The following is a 16,343-nucleotide window of genomic DNA, read 5'->3' as shown; positions in this document are numbered from 1 at the left end:
GTTCTCTGAGTTCCCTTTTAGCACCTACAGGAGAAATGGCAGCCGGTTTGGCTTATCTGATTTGGTAGGTTATTTTCTTAACTCTTGAAAAACAGGCTTTTTTGGTGCCTGGGGATACGGACAGTAGCTATTTTTTTCTTTTCTGGTAACTGAAGGTTATTTAACACTTGGGTGATTAACTCCTCATGAACAAGGCTTTGACTTTTACTATTATTTCAGTTTGAAATTTTCTAAACATATGAGCTACTGTAAAGGCGTATTTAGAATCAGTATAGATTAGCATAGATGGTTCTTCTGCAGGTACTCTAAAGCTTGACTAAGTGCAAACAGCTTACAAATTTGGGCACACTAATTATTAAACAATTTTTTTACTTTATTTCTCTAGGAACTTCTTTATTAATTACTGAACACCCGTTGTGTCCTTTTTCTCTTAATCACTTTTGAAGGGGGTTTCTCTTAAGTTTGGCCAGACGTTTGTATGGTAATCAGTTAAATCTAAACATGTGTGCTTTCTTTTTAGATTTGGATCTCTCATCAAGAAACTTGCTAGGTTAACTGAATTATCAGTAGTTAATGTTGTAGCAGGACAAGCCGTAGACAAAACTCCTCAGACACCGAGTGAAAGAAGGAAGGGGTTTATTTGGCCGGGGGCATTGGCAAGACTCCTGTCTCAAGAGCCGAGCTCCCCAAGTGAGCAATTCCTGTCCCTTTTAAGGGCTCACAACTCTAAGGGGGTGCATGTGAGAGGGTCGTGATTGATTGGGCAAGCAGGGGTTACGTGACTGGGGGCTGTATGCATCGGTAATTAGATCAGAACAAAACAAGATAGGGATTTTCACAGTGCTTTTCTATACAATGTCTGTAATCTATAGATAACAACCGATTAGGTCAGGGGTCAATCTTTAACTACCAGGCCCAGGGTGTGGCGCCGGGCTGTCTGCCTGTGGATTTCATTTCTGCCTTTTAGTTTTTACTACTTCTTTCTTTGGAGGCAGAAATTGGGCATAAGATGATATGAGGGGTGGTCTCCTCCCTTAATGTAAACCATCTTTTTTAACAGAGTAGCCTCATGCTTATACATATGTAATTTTTTTCTGATGGCATATTTTAATATAAGTGACTTTAAAGAATCAAAGTTTTTTTCTGTTGGATATTTTCGCTTTTAACACTGGCCTGACCACAATAAATGCTAGTGGATATATCAGCTGAAAGATTACCTGCTTGGGGCATAGGCAGGGGCCGGACCCGCGTGTCCCACAGAGTTGCCATTAATACGGTGCCGGGAACCTGGAAGATGCTGACAACATGTTGCAGCCCATCCTTGATGTTGTCAGCTGGACAAAAGCCACCTGGAAACTTAGGAGCTTGGAGTCCTTTCAAGGGGTGGGGACTGGCTGCCTGAGGGGAAGGGCTGGGTGTATTAGGTGGGGGATGGTCTAGGGGATCCTGTGTGCTGTTCTTTTTGCTAGGATCCCCCGAGCCAGCCCCTTCCTTCACTGTTTTTTTCATTTAAGATAGTTCTATTTTAATGGGGTGTGTGTGCAACTACCTTTCCTCCAAATATTAGTTTTTGACTTGCTCCTTTCAATTCTTGGAGGAGGGGAAAGGACAAGTCCTTGCCACCAACATAGGGCATAATCTATTTCATCCTGGGAGGCGGGTCTACTAGCAACATTTTCTATTAGAAGTTCACAATTCCATTCCTCATTTGACCCAAATTCTGGCCAGAAAACTAAGGGTTCGAGGATTGGTTCTTGAGTCCAAATGGAACAGCAATATTTTATCATTTGTTGTTTTTTCTTATGTTTAGTCTTTTCATTATCTTTCCAGTGTTTAACATGAGACCTAGGGGACTATCAGGGGAGATATCTTTGTTGCTAACTTTATCTTTTTTGCTTGTAATATTTCCCATATTGGGTCCTGGCTAGGCTCAATCCCTCATATTAGGAATCTCTTGCCTATTTGGGGGGTTCCTTGTGGCTCAGCCCCTCATATTAGGCGTTCTCTTGCCCCTCCTTCACTAGAAACTTTGTTAAGGTTCAATTCCCCTATCCTTTAGCTCCACCTGCTGGAGGCTCCTTGCATCCTTCTTTCACTTTGTCCACTGTGGCCGCTTCCCTCACCTGAATATTTCAGATCCCTCTTAGCATTGATGGCCGGTCAGTATAAACCCATGACTGGACCTCCGAAGGGCCACCCTAAGCAGCATGAGGTGACCACGGAACCCCAGATTGGACTCACTCCGCACAGCAGCAGTGCTTGTTACCATTCACGCTCTTTCAACCTCCAGAATGCCCCGACCCCACCCCCGACCACCAAGGAAGTACTTTATCACCCCTGCGACATTTCCTACCTTGGCACAGAGTTACCTGGTCGCTACGGTATTGCAAGCCTTTCTTCCCCACGTTGCTGAGAATTCAGGTTTTTTCATCACAATGGATGGGTCTTGATCTCCTGTCCCTCAGGCCACCGCAACAGGACAGTGGGACGCGTTTCCCCTGGGTAGAGTGACGGAAGACCCCTTCTCGAAGGAGAAGGGGATCCCAGATGAGCCCCCAGAATTGTTGGATATAAAATGCTCCAGGAATAAATGCTCGGTGCCGTGATGTAAAACCAGCACTCAGGCAAAAGTTTAATTCTCTTAGCAAAGAAATTTACTTCTGCAGAAGGGTGCCACTTGCATCAATCAAGATCGCAAGAGCACAGGGAACAAAGGAGACTACGGGGTTTTTGTATTTTTAACACAATCCCTACTTCTGTGTCCCTCCCTGATGGGCTGGGGTCGGATGGCACAAACTGAGCTGACCTGATTGGCTACTTGTACATATTTTTCTAAATATAGAAGAGGAATGGGAAGTGAGGTACAGAGATGGAATGTGTGAGACGTGCAGTTTCAGGGGAACAATGGGTGCAGGTAACCAAGGGAACAGATGTGAGTTATTGATTAGAGCTGACTTGGTAAAGGGGTAGGCTGTTTTACAGTAACCAGGGGCAAGGAGGAACAGGAAAGTTGAGTTTGAGAATCAGAGACAAGGAAGTTAGCCGCTAAATTTTTGAAGAGAAACTCAGAGAAATTCATTGAATCTTACCAGAGACACGGGAGGCATCACCCTTTCAAACTATCAACTCTCATGAAAACTCATTCACCATCATGAGAACAGCATGGAGGAAAATGCCCCCATGATCCAATCACCTCCCACCAGGTCCTTCCCTTGACAAGTGAGGATTACAATTCGAAATGAGATTTGGGTAGGGACACAGAACCAAACCACATCACTTATTTTTCTAGAACCCTGTAGCACAGGGGTGTCTAATCTTTTGACTTCCCTGGGCCACATTGGAAGAATTGTCTTGGACCACATATAAAATATACTAATACTGATGATAGCTAATGAGCTAAAAATAAAAATCATAATGTTTTAAGAAAGTTTATGAATTTGTGTTGGGCTACATTCAAAGCCATCCTGGGTCCCATGTAGCCTATGGGCTGCGGGTTGGACAAGCTTGCTGTAGCCAGCTGGGACGATGTACTCATAGCAGGTTTCATCCAATCATTGCATGAAAGCAGAGATATGCCTTCCACAGCATAATTAGGGCTTGATTATAGATTTTGTTGTTCTTGAAATAAAGCCAGTTTTCAGGTTTCTTTCTTCTTTCTGTTTTCTTCACTGTGAGGAAAGAATGTTCTATGTTTCCATGAGTGGAACTTCCATTTTACTTTACACATTTTGTTTATAGTCTTCCCCTGTCACACCCCCTCCAGCTTGTCATGCAGCACAGTCCTTTTCTGAGCTCATGCACTTCTCAGCTCACCCTGACAATGGCAGTCATGAACACATGCACCAACCACTTCTAGCCTGTTCTCCTTTCCTTCCAAGCATAAAGAGGACGTCTCATTTCCTGGCTCTAAAATTTTGTCAGCAGATAGAGCTTTACTGTAGTTTGGGCCGGGCATAGTGGCTCAGGCCTATAATCCCAGCACTTTGGGAGGCCGAGGTGGGAGGATCACCTGAGTTCAAGACCAGCCTGGCCAACATGGCAAAACCCCATCTCTACTGAAAATACAAAAATTAACTGGGCATCATGGTGGGTGCCCATAATCCCAGCTACTTGGGAGGCTGAGGCAGGAGAAAGGCTTAAACCCAGGAAGTGGAGGTTGCAGTGAACTGAGATCATGCCACTGCACTCTAGCCTGGGCAGTGGAGCAAGACTCTGTCTCAGAAAAAAAAAAAAAAAAAAAAAGAGCTTTACTGTAGTTTGCATTAGATGGGTTGCCCTCTATCCAGGGCACAGTGTGGCTTGGTATCACCCATGGACTGATGCCCAAGAACAATTCACCTGTATACCTTTTCTGGGAGGGTGTCACTCTAGCAGCTTATGGGGACTCTGGGAAGACCTTCCAGAGGGACTTGGACCAGAGATGTCTGCCTGTGTGTAAGACAGACAACCTCCCACCTCCATATACCTGCTGGGCCAGGACATGGGAATCTCACAGGGCACCCTGCCCCAGGCAGAAGAAGAGGGGGCTAGCTTCAGAGGGGGTGGACAGTTCCTTGGTTCCTGAGAGGACTTCAAATGTATCGCAGAAAGAAACCCCTTCACTCTCATTTTCAGTCCAACCAACTTACTTGGTGGCTAGAGAAACTTCATGTTTCTATTTATATACATTTTAAAATATATATTTTTTTATTTTACATGAGATGTGTATTGAAACAACCAGATGCTGAATTTGAAAAGGAACATATCTGGGATTCATTCTGTTCTTGTAGGTGTCACTACTCCTGTGTAAGGACAGATTTGCCCTAGGTGTAACAGCTAAATTTTAAAAAGTTATGAAATCGTCTTTAGTTTCACAATGGAATATTTTAAAAATAAAATTCTCCAATTGAACAATGTTTTGTTTAATTGGAATCAGTGTTTTCCCTCGCCTTGTGTCCACTGGAAATCACTCAACACAAGCCACTGGTGATTCAGTACAATCAAACAAACAAGCAAACAAAATCATCCATATGCTTTTGCAGTTGCACTTGATAATTTCTGTACAGTAAAGGAATGAAGAAGGAGAAAGTGAAGAATAGAGAAAGGGATACTGGACCTCAGATGTGGTGGAACCACATTGCAGTTTTCCACATGAGAATGTCTGCTTGGTCTGTAGGAACAGAGTTCTGGGGTAAAACAGTGAGTGTGCTTTCAGTAGACACTCCCGTCTGCTTCTGGAACACATCAACTGAAACTTTGTCCTCCATTTCCAGTTCTGCAGATGTGTCTGTTTCACTGATTGGCCCCAAAGTGCAATCTGATCTGTGTCATGGACAAACTCTGCCTTTCACCAAAGGCTTCCACTCATTCACTAAGTGGTGTGCACCTCTTCACCGTCAACTGCACCCCAGGACCATCCTACCCACCACCTTCAAATTCATAGGATTCTGCCCTTGGCCTTGACTCAGGCTCTTTCTCTGCCATAGCAGAACCTGAAGGTTCTTCAGCTGCAGCTTCACAAAAGACATCCAGAGTATGCACCAAACTAGCGAGCCAGCAGCCCCCGATGCCACAGGCGGAGGAGGCAGCAGAGCCTTACTTGGTGTTTTTATCACAATCCCTGCAGCAACAGCAGCAGCAACAACAATCACAACCACTATTTCTACTCATGGTAATAATGATCACACTTAGAATAATGATGAATAACAATAATTGTAATTGCTGACATGTTCAATTTATATGTACATTTATTATTTGTAATATTCTATAATTTACCTTTAGTAATATAGACGTTAATTGTGTCATAAATGTCAGGACCCCAAAACACTCCACCTAATGAATGATTCTCACCTATGGACCTATGGCTGCCCACCCGCTAGTGCGGGTCCTCTCACCACTCCACCCCTAGAGCTTTGATCTGTCTGGTCAACCTTCTGGGATGATGAAGTAGCTGAAGCAGTCATATGATCTGATTGGGGTCTTCACAAATAGCTTAACTTGTTAGAAATCAAAGGCTGACTTTAAGATGTACTCAGCTGTTTGGCTAAATTGAGGCAGGAGGAACTGTGTTCTCAGCAGATCTACCTTTGTGTCTCTTGCTTTCAGTGTAAAACGTTGTTTCAGGAACAGCAGTTTAATTTAGTCTGTGTTAAAAATCATAAACAGCCTACAAATAACGAACGGGGATGAAAATAATTTCCACACCTGTTCAGTCCATTATATGTGCTTTCAGATCTCTCTTATGATAAGAAATGAAAAAGTTATGCCTTGATTTTTTAAACTCAGACATCAGCCATCAGCCATTTTCCCAAATTATTCTAAATGTTTCCAAGACATTTCAGAAGCATTCTCTGGTGGGGATTACTCCTAATTGTGAAGAATCCTACTAGAAGGATGAGCATCTCAAAAGAACCTTTATTCTATTGCAGAAGAGTCAGTCTTCAGGATCTCAAAGGCCTAGGGAAGCTGCCTGTGTTGTGAGGTCTATGGAGGTACATGGGCTTTGGAGTCAGGCAAAGTTGATCCTGAGTCCCAGTCCAGCTACTTAGTAGCTGTAGCACTTTGGACAAGTTCCTTGACTTGGAACAGTTATATAAACCTTGTTGTAAGAAAAGGCAGAATGATACTGATTGCCAAAATGGCAGCAAGTCTGCATCCCCTCTGGTGTCCATGCCCTTTGGAACATGCTTTTACAGCTGCTCCAACATAGAAGCAGTATCTGTTTCCTGACACTTGGATCTGGACTGGCCTTATTTGCTCTGGGCAATAGAAAGCTATAAATATGGCAGTATGACAGTTTGGGGTCTAGGGACAAAAGGCCTTGAATGCTTCTGCTTTTTATTTTAGAAACCTGCCATCTCCATGAGAATAGCCACATGTTACCCTGCTGGAGGATGAGATTCCATTGGGGAGGAAAACAAAGGTGCCCCAGTTGACAGCCAGCTCATGCCCAGAAGCAGAGCCACTTAGTCAACCAGCAGCTGACCACACATGCCTGAAGGAGCCCAGCTGAGACCAGAAGAATGGCCCAGTTGAGTCCAGCGTAAATGACTGACCATCCCAATCATGAGCTAATAAGGCTTAGGGTGATTGTTATGCAGCAATAGCTAAATGATACATACACCCGTGCAGTCAGGATGCCAGGATTCAAATAACAGGTTGCTTACTGATAGTTACTTGGCAAACAGAAGGCACTGTATCAGTATTGATTTCCTTTTCCTTTATTTAAAGTGGGCCTCTTGTTAGATGGGGATAAGTTATACAGAAATGCATGTTGACATGCTTGGTGCTTAAACTCACACAGTCCCCACACCACAGGAAGAAACAGCTGGCCATAGCCTAATCATCAGGGCCAAGGGCAAATTGCATAACAAAAAGTTTGCCTTTATTCCCTCCACATCCAAACTTTGGTGGTCAAGTCTGTGGACAGATCTGAAGACGGGGTTTCCGCTTCCTGAAGCCCGACACTCTTTGTTCACTGTCTGACCTTTGGAAGGGTGAGGGAGCCCTGCCCAGCAAAGGTGGGCAGCAGAGGTCGACCTGTGGACACCTCCTTCCTGTAGCCCTGGCTCTCTCACTGGGCACTGCCTCTCCCACCCTTGGGCGCGAGTAAAGAGATGGGCAGGATCTCTGGCAGGAAAGGGGGTCCAGGCCCTCGACTTCCCTGAGGTTAGATGGAGGGGCCTCAGAGTGGTTCTTGAATGCGTCAGCCGCTGCCCATGTGGGGTTGCTGAGCTCTTTGGATAGAGCTGGTTGGAATTGAAAAGTGCTAGAAGTTTAAATACAGAGTCACTTTAAAAAATTGAGTACCCCAAACACCTTCATTAATAATTTCATATTGCTCACATATTTAAGTGATAATATTTTGGATATATTGGGTTAAAGTATCACCATCAATTTCACCTGCTTTCCTTTCATGATGCCACCAGACTACTGTAAATGACACATGCGGCTCACATTTTATTCCTATCGGACATTTCTGACTTAGAGGACTCCGTCTCTTTTCAAATCTCATGCTGCCTTCTCAAGGGACCAGAGGCCGTGAAGGTTATGAAATCTGAAATTTTAAAAGAATCGTTATTATCTAATTTCCAATTTTAAATATTACATATATTACTCATAAATTGATATAACCTTATGGGCACGGTTAAATGCCAATGCCCTGGGCAGCCCCAGGTCCCAGCACAGGGAGTCAGCCCTGCCTTGAAAGGGCTGCAGACAACAGTCATTCATTCCGGAATCATTCAGCCACACCTGTGATCGCATCACCAGTCACTCGGGGGCAAGGGGGCGGGGCCTGGAGCCCTATCCAATCAGCGGCACCGTGGTCGAGCCTGTCCAATCAGGCGCACAGCCGAAAAAGGGGAGCAGTTCCTTCAGCCTGTGCTGGCTTTTTCCTTGGCCAGGTGTGCTTTCCTGCTTGGTGCGCCTCCGCTGCTCTTTCTCCTTCGTTCCGCAGCCTCCTTTGTCCTGTGACCTGCAGGTACTGGAAGGTCGCTAGACAGGATACCTTATGGGAGAATCCTGAAGCCGCGAGATGTTGAGTCTGCGGGGCGGAGCTTCCCGAGACGCTGCAGAGGGCCGGCGGGAATCGGCGGGGACCGGGCCTCCCCACTGGCGGCTCCGGAGTCGGAGCCCGGAGTCTCCTCGGTCGCACAGTGCATCTGGGCCGGCAGCTGAGACCCCGGGCGTCCCTTTCCGTCAAGTCCCTGCGCGGCAACCTCGGCCCTGGCCGAAGCCCTCTCCAGGCAGTTCCGCGCCCTCAGCCCCGAGTCTACCCACGTTGTGCGGTGACGAAGGAAGGGTCCTTAAGGGCGAACCCAGGCTTGGGGTGCAGGGTTCGGGCGTGGGAGGAGCTGTGGTCCATGGGGTCCCTAGTCCGTCCTTTCTTGTGTTAAAAATTAAACTGAAGTTTGGTTAAAAGTTAACGGTTTTATTTGAGCAAATAAGGACCGGTGAATCAGGAAGCCACAACCATGGATTGTGGTTTGGGGTCCACCGGAGGGGCTTGAACGAAAGGGTTTTATAAGGTGCATGAGGAGGCAAAGCCAATTCAGTAATTGGCTACAGTTATGTAGTCCCTTTATTTGAACTGTCCAAGCGGAAATTCCCTGATTATGTAATCAAAGGTTAATTGGTGGTGTGTGGTTGGTTAAGACTGTTTTGTTTTCCTTTAAATTATTTCTAAGAAATGCATGAGTTACGTTTTGCTTTTCTTAGGTAGAAACCCGGGGCCCTGCAGCCACTTCAGTCTATTTGCCTCTTATTTTAACACTCCGCAGGGGGACTGATTTTCCCTGCATTTTCCACATGTATGGCAAGCAGGGTCTCAAATCCACCACCCTGTTCCCCCAAACTAATTCTTCTAAGGCTTGCAGTAAAATTCTAAATTTTCACTTCCTTCCCCTGATTCTCAACTGTCAGCTTCCCCTCTGCAATTCACAACGTTATCAACCATTTGCTCTTTATTGTAGATTTCAAGCAGATGCAGCCTGACCATTAGGGTCAAGGCCAAATTGCAAAAAAAGAAGTTTGCCTTTATTCTACTCCATCCACATCTAAACTTTGGAGGTCAAGGCTGTGGACAGATCGAAAGACGTAGTTCCCTCCTCCTGGGGCTCCACATCCCTCATTCACTGATCTCTGGGAAGGAGGATGGGCAGCTGGTGGGTGGCAGGTGGGCAGCAATAGTCTACCTGTAGACACTTTCACCTAGGCCTTGAAGGATGAGTCAGAGTTTGCCCGACAGACTGAGATGTCGGGGGCAGCATGGAAAAGCACAGAGGTGGAAGGGTAGGTTTCGGCTGTTGTCAGTCCTCTCTGGTTTGGGGAATATAGGCAGTGGAAGAGCCGGCAGGAGCTGGGGTTGCCTTTAGGCAGATACCTGAGAGCACTGGCTTAAGAAGCTTGATTTTGGCTGGGTGCGGTGGCTCACGCCTGTGATCCCACCACTTTGGGAGGCCAAGGCAGGTGGATCACCTGAGGTCAGGAGTTCAAGACCAGCCTGGCCAACATGGCAAAACCCCATCTCTACAAAAAATACAAAAACTAGCCGGGCATGGTGGCTGCACCTATCCCAGCTACTTGGGAGGCTGAGACAGGAAAATCTGTTGAACCCAGGAGGCGGAGGTTTCAATGAGCGGAGATCGCACCACTACACTCCAGCCTAGGAAACAGCAAGACTACTCCATCTGAAAAAAAGAAAAAAAGCAGCTTGGTTTTGTGAGCAGTGCTCTTCTTAGAAGGGTTACAAGTGGCACTCTTGAAACAGGAGGTGGGAGATTGAAGGTGGGTGAGGTAAAGGGTGGGGGTCCTTCGCAGAGCAGAGATCAGTTTGTGGAGGAAGATGAATTTCATCCCTGCAGGATGGGCCTTCCATGATACTGAAGGGAGAGCCACATGTTAATGCCCGGGAGACAGCTGTCTCCTCGGTCTGAAAGGCCTGATCGAGGCCAGGATTGGCTATGAGAGCTGGAAAATGGGAGCACCTTTGAAACCATGGGAGAGGGTGAGGTGAGAATAAGGAGAGGCTGCGGCCCAACACACCTAGCTCAGGACTGGAGGAAGAGGATGGAGCTGGAGAGGGAGGGATGAAGGTATGGTATGTGTCAGGGAGGAGGAGGAGGAAATGAGCAGTGGTCTGGGTGCTGCTGGGTGGATGGATGCACCTGGGCTGGAGAAGCCCCTGGGAGTTGGCCCTGAGGGTGGCCTTGGTGATGTGGGGAGAGTGGTTTGGACAGTGAGCTCAGGTGGAAGCCAAACTGTGGTTGTCCCAGGAGCAGTCGAGGAGGGAGGCACGGGATGTGGAAGGAAGAAGGTGGCGGCCTGCAGGTGCGCCAAGGGTGAACTGGGACTGTGGAGCCGAGGCTCGGGAGGGCACGTGGACACAGTTCCATATGACTTGTGCCCATCCAGGTGGTGTGAGGCGGACAGTCCTCCCTCACCAGCAAGGCCCATCTGACTCAGTGCCTTACTTGTTACCCCCAGAGCCACCATCACTCATGTTCTTGAATGGGAATGGCCTGAAGAGCCTGAAAAAGGAGCGTGAAAGAGGAAGGAGGAGGCTGAGCCACCCTGGGAACATAGGCTGGATAAGTCCAAGCCAGGAGATGACACCACTAAATAGAAGTCACCACTCAGGATTCCGGCTTTTCTGTGAAGATCCCGGCCCCGAGATCTAGCTCTTCTCCCTGCAGGTATGATGGAGGAGTGGAGCTGGTGATCAGGCCTGAGCCTGCTGGGGAGGATGAGGCTGGAAAGCCCAGCTTTGCCTTAGCTCCTCCTGACCCCATGCTAACATGGTGGACCTGGGAATGGAGTCCAGGTTCAGTTACTGCCTTATTGCTAGAGGACAGCTACCAACTGGGCCTACTAGCCCTGTTCAGGGAGAGGAGTGGGAGCGGGTGGGTAGTGTCAGGTCCCAGGACACCCTAGCCTCTTGCTCTGTGCCCTCAGGCAAGTCACCTCTCTCTGGGCCATGACCTTACCATCTGTCACCAGGGCCTGGGGGGTGGTATTGGGTGTTCTCCAAGGACAGAGCCAACCAGAGGACTTGCAGGCTGGTAACTTGGTGGGGAGCCGGACAAGGCCCTCTCATGTCCTCTCTGCTCCCAGGCTTGGGCCCTGGAGCACCCCTTCAGGAAGGAAAAGGCCATTTCCCCTAGCGTGCTCGGCCCTTGGCACTAGGCAAGGGCAAGAGCAAGCCTGTCTTTCTCCCTCCCCGCTTTCTTCCAACTCCCTCTCCTCTGCTCTGGGGTTGCTCTTAGGCTGCAGGAAGAGTCAGTGGGGCCAGGCTCTGTCCTGCACTTGGGCACACAGGTGCCAATGGGCAGGCTGTATATGGACAGAGCCTGGAATGTAAAAGCCAAAAAGTGGGAAACTGAGTATTCGAGACATTTATTCTCAGGACCCAGGTGTTTGGGGCTGGGGAAAGGGGTATGTCCCTGCTCCCTACCATATGGCCTCTCACCAGGGTGGTCTGGGCCTTCTCCCTGGCAGGTATCCCCGCAGGAGATGGTGCTGGAGATCCACCGGGTGTTCATGGACCATGAATACCCATGTCCCCGCCTCACTTCTCACTGCACCCGGGTGGCAGCACGCTGGACCACCTCTCAGAGCTGCGCAGCATGGCGGGGCCGCAGGCGGGCTTGGTGCTCCACATGGTGGAAGGTTGGCCCGGAAGTTGGGCTGCCTGCCCAGGGAGGGCCCCTGTGAGCAGGGCCAGGCAACACTTCACTGCCCCAGCTGGGGCCTGTGTGTCACAGACGAGCATGTGGAGGTGGGACTGGAGCACAGGTCTGCTCTTCAGGGCATCATACCTGCATCTCTAACTTCATGGCCTGGGGTGAAAAAACAGTTGAAATTCTGAAAAGAAAGCCAGTCAGTACGAAGCTAGGGCTTGGAATCAGCCCGATTAAATTCTGAAAAGATGAGCACTTAGTCTCCTAAAGAAACTAAAAAGTTTTACAGTCCTTGAGTGGGGAAGTCAGCTCCAAGCAGCACCATCGGCTGGTGTGGTGAGCCTGGCTTGGTTGCCAAATAAAAGCTTCCATAGACTCAAGTTCCCTGGGCGAAGCACTCAGGTTCCAGGGGCCTGACTATTTATTAAGACTATTTGTGGAAAAGGTCTGTACCTCAAGGGGGCCCACAGTTCATCACAACCTCTCCCCTCCCCCAAAACAATGACCATTAAAATCCCATGAAACTCAATGGGGGCATTGAATTTGGCAGCCCTAGAAAGTTCTCAGGCCACCCCTGCATGAAGGCTGCCCCAGGAGAGCTGGGCGAGGCTGCAGAGGCCCCGCAGTGCCAAAAGCCCTGCCCACCCGAGACACTAGAGCACAAAAAGCAGGAGGCTTTGTGGGCTCCCCAAGGCCTGTGTGTGCTTCAGAAGCAACTGGCAGGAGGTGCTTTGCAAGCGAGGATTCTTGCCCTCAGCCAGCCAGGGTGTGTGTGTGTGTTAGTGTGTGTGTAGGTACATGCGTGCACGCACATGTGTGTGTTGAAACCAAAACTCTAGCTTATGTGTCCATAGCGGAATTTGAAAATGGAAGCCCTTATAGGTTCTGGATATTAGCCCTTTGTCAGATGAGTAGATTGCAAAAATTTTCTCCCATTCTGTAGGTTGCCTGTTCACTCTGATGGTAGTTTCTTTTGCTGTGCAGAAGCTCTTTAGTTTAATGAGATCCCATTTGTCAATTTTGGCTTTTGCTGCCGTTGCTTTTGGTGTTTTAGACATGAAGTCTTTGCCCATGCCTATGTCCTGAATGGTACTACCTAGGTTTTCCTCTAGGGTTTTTATGGTATTAGGTCCAACATTTAAGTCTCTAATCCATCTTGAATTAATTTTCGTATAAGGAGTAAGGAATGGCTGGGTCATATGGTACATCTAGTTCTAGATCCTTGAGGAATCGCCATACTGTTTTCCATAATGGTTAAACTAGTTTACAATCCCACCAACAGTGTAAAAGTGTTCCTATTTCTCCACATCCTCTCCAGCACCTGTTGTTTCCTGACTTTTTAATGATCGCCATTCTAAATGGTGTGAGATGGTATCTCATTGTGGTTTTGATTTGCATTTCTCTGATGGCCAGTGATGATGAGCATTTTTTCATGTGTCTGTTGGCTGTATGAATGTCTTCTTTTGAGAAATGTCTGTTCATATCCTTTGCCCACTTTTTGATGGGGTTGTTTGTTTTTTTCTTGTAAATTTGTTTGAGTTCTTTGTAGGTTCTGGATATTAGCCCTTTGTCAGATGAGTAGATTGCAAAAATTTTCTCCCATTCTGTAGGTTGCCTGTTCACTCTGATGGTAGTTTCTTTTGCAGTTCAGAAGCTCTTTAGTTTAATGAGATCCCATTTGTCAATTTTGGCTTTTGCTGCCATTGCTTTTGGTGTTTTAGACATGAAGTCTTTGCCCATGCCTATGTCCTGAATAGTACTACCTAGGTTTTCCTCTAGGGTTTTTATGGTATTAGGTCTAACATTTAAGTCTCTAATCCATCTTGAATTAATTTTCGTATAAGGAGTAAGGAAAGGATCCAGTTTCAGCTTTCTACTTATGGCTAGCCAATTTTCCCAGCACCATTTATTAAATAGGGAATCCTTTCCCCATTTCTTGTTTCTCTCAGGTTTGTCAAAGATCAGATGGCTGTAGATGTGTGGTATTATTTCTGAGGACTCTGTTCTGTTCCATTGGTCTATATCTCTGTTTTGGTAGCAGTACCATGCTGTTTTGGTTACTGTAGCCTTGTAGTATAGTTTGAAGTCAGGTAGCGTGATGCCTCCAGCTTTGTTCTTTTGACTTAGGATTGTCTTGGAGATGCGGGCTTTTTTTTGGTTCCATATGAACTTTAAAGCAGTTTTTTCCAATTCTGTGAAGAAACTCGTTGGTAGCTTGATGGGGATGGCATTGAATCTATAAATAACCTTGGGCAGTATGGCCATTTTCACAATATTGATTCTTCCTATCCATGAGCATGGAATGTTCTTCCATTTGTTTGTGTCCTCTTTTATTTCACTGAGCAGTGGTTTGTAGTTCTCCTTGAAGAGGTCCTTTACATCCCTTGTAAGTTGGATTCCTAGATATTTTATTCTCTTTGAAGCAATTGTGAATGTAAGTTCATTCATGATTTGGCTCTCTGTTTGTCTGTTACTGGTGTATAAGAATGCTTGTGATTTTTGCACATTAATTTTGTATCCTGAGACTTTGCTGAAGTTGCTTATCAGCTTAAGGAGATTTTGGGCTGAGACAATGGGGTTTTCTAAATATACAATCATGTCATCTGCAGTTATGCTTTATATGAATGAATTCAGATTCCTGCTTCCAGGAAAAGAAAAATTGTGGGTTCATTGCAGAAAAAACTTCCTGATGTTTGATCTTGACATTTGCCTTTTTTCTTGAGGTGATGTAGAAGCTTCACTGTAGTTTAGTGGTGATTCTAGAAATGGAGTGACATAAACGATCATTGCCTACACTTTAAAATCTAATTCCTTTTCCTTATTTTTGACTCAGTCATACTTGGAAGTGAAGCTCAGGATTCCTGTTTTTAAAATGCTTCCTAAATATTGTAAGGAAGCTGACAGGAAACAGTGTTTGGGGAAGTAATTTTCTAGGATCCTCTATAATGTTCCCTCTTTACTGAGTATCCTACTGAGCTGGCAATTAAAGAACTCCCAGCAAGAGTCATGTGACTTTTTCTAATAAGACAGGTCTCGCTGTCTCTTAAGCCGGACCTGATCACCTTTTTGGAGCAAAGGAAAGAGCCCTGGAATGTGAAGAGTGAGGAGACAGTAGCCATCCAGCCAGGTAGGTGGGAGCAGATGAAGTAGATGACATGAGTGAGAGGTCCAGCGGTCAAGAAAGAACCAGACCTTGGAGTGTGAATTGGGAAGTTCTCCAATGGAAATGATTTTTGAGACACCTGGGTTTATTTCTTTCTCTTGCTGTCACAGAGGGACATCTTCTGTCTCATGTTCTTAAATTATCTGATGATTCTCCTTCCCCTTCTGTGATCCACCATCAAATTCACAGTGACAGCCAAAGTGCTCCCCTTGGCCTATGAGGGCCTGTGTGATCTGACTGTTCTTCCATTGATTTGGGGGCTCTGGGAAAGTCTGGGCATGTTTCTACCTCTATGTGGAACCACTTTTAAAGTTCTGGTTTTGCCTCATGTCAGAAATGTATGAGGGGAGTGATGGACAGTGGAATTTTTTTCAGAAGTCCCAGGAATTCTGTGGACAGATGTCACATATTTTCTGGTATATTAATTTCTAATCCTATGGTGGTTTCCAAGATGATCCTACAAAAATTGAGACTCAGTAATTTCATCAGAGCACAAAGTTATCTTCCTAAATGTAAAAAAAAAAAAAATCTGATTCCGTATTTCACTTCAACTTTTCATCTTTCCTAGCCTAAACTAAGATTAGAAATATAAGCTCTATGCACAAATTCCACAGATTTAAAATCATTTAATATATTACTTACTATGTAGAATTCTTAACTAAATGAATGTCTATGGGGAGTTTAGAACATTGCCTATTATATGGCGAAACTCTCAACTTTTACCTTATATGTTAATAAGATTTTATAATTTCGTCTGGATAACTGTGAAGTTTAATGTGGTCTTTATGTTCATTTTCTTTCTTTTCCTTTTCTTTTTCTTTTCCTTCCTTCTTTCATATAGATTTTTTTCCCACACTTGTAAATTGTATATATTTAAGGCATACATCCTGATAATTTGATTTTACATATGTATACATTGTATAATGATTACTACAATGAAATTAATTAGCACATTAATCATCTCACATAGTTGCCAGGATTTGTGGAGACAGCATTTAAGATCTACTGTGTTAGCAAATCTC

General features: G+C 45.9%; 1 protein-coding gene across 1 annotated transcript in view; it reads left to right on the top strand.

Annotated features, from left to right (window-relative positions):
• The first annotated feature begins 8,314 nt into the window (after positions 1-8,314).
• Positions 8,315-16,343, top strand: part of LOC100428196 (uncharacterized) — a 41,711-nt gene continuing 33,682 nt past the window's right edge. The window contains 4 exon segments of the mRNA XM_028840739.2: positions 8,315-8,461; positions 10,966-11,174; positions 11,977-12,256; positions 15,189-15,285. Of these exon segments, the coding sequence (XP_028696572.2) occupies positions 12,026-12,256; positions 15,189-15,285 (328 nt within the window). The 5' untranslated portion in view covers positions 8,315-8,461; positions 10,966-11,174; positions 11,977-12,025.

Source organism: Macaca mulatta, chromosome 20 (genome assembly GCF_049350105.2).
Source record: "Macaca mulatta isolate MMU2019108-1 chromosome 20, T2T-MMU8v2.0, whole genome shotgun sequence".
Classification (NCBI taxonomy): Eukaryota; Metazoa; Chordata; class Mammalia; order Primates; family Cercopithecidae; genus Macaca; species Macaca mulatta.
Note: the sequence above shows the minus strand (reverse complement) of the source record. Positions and strands in the feature narration are given on the sequence as shown.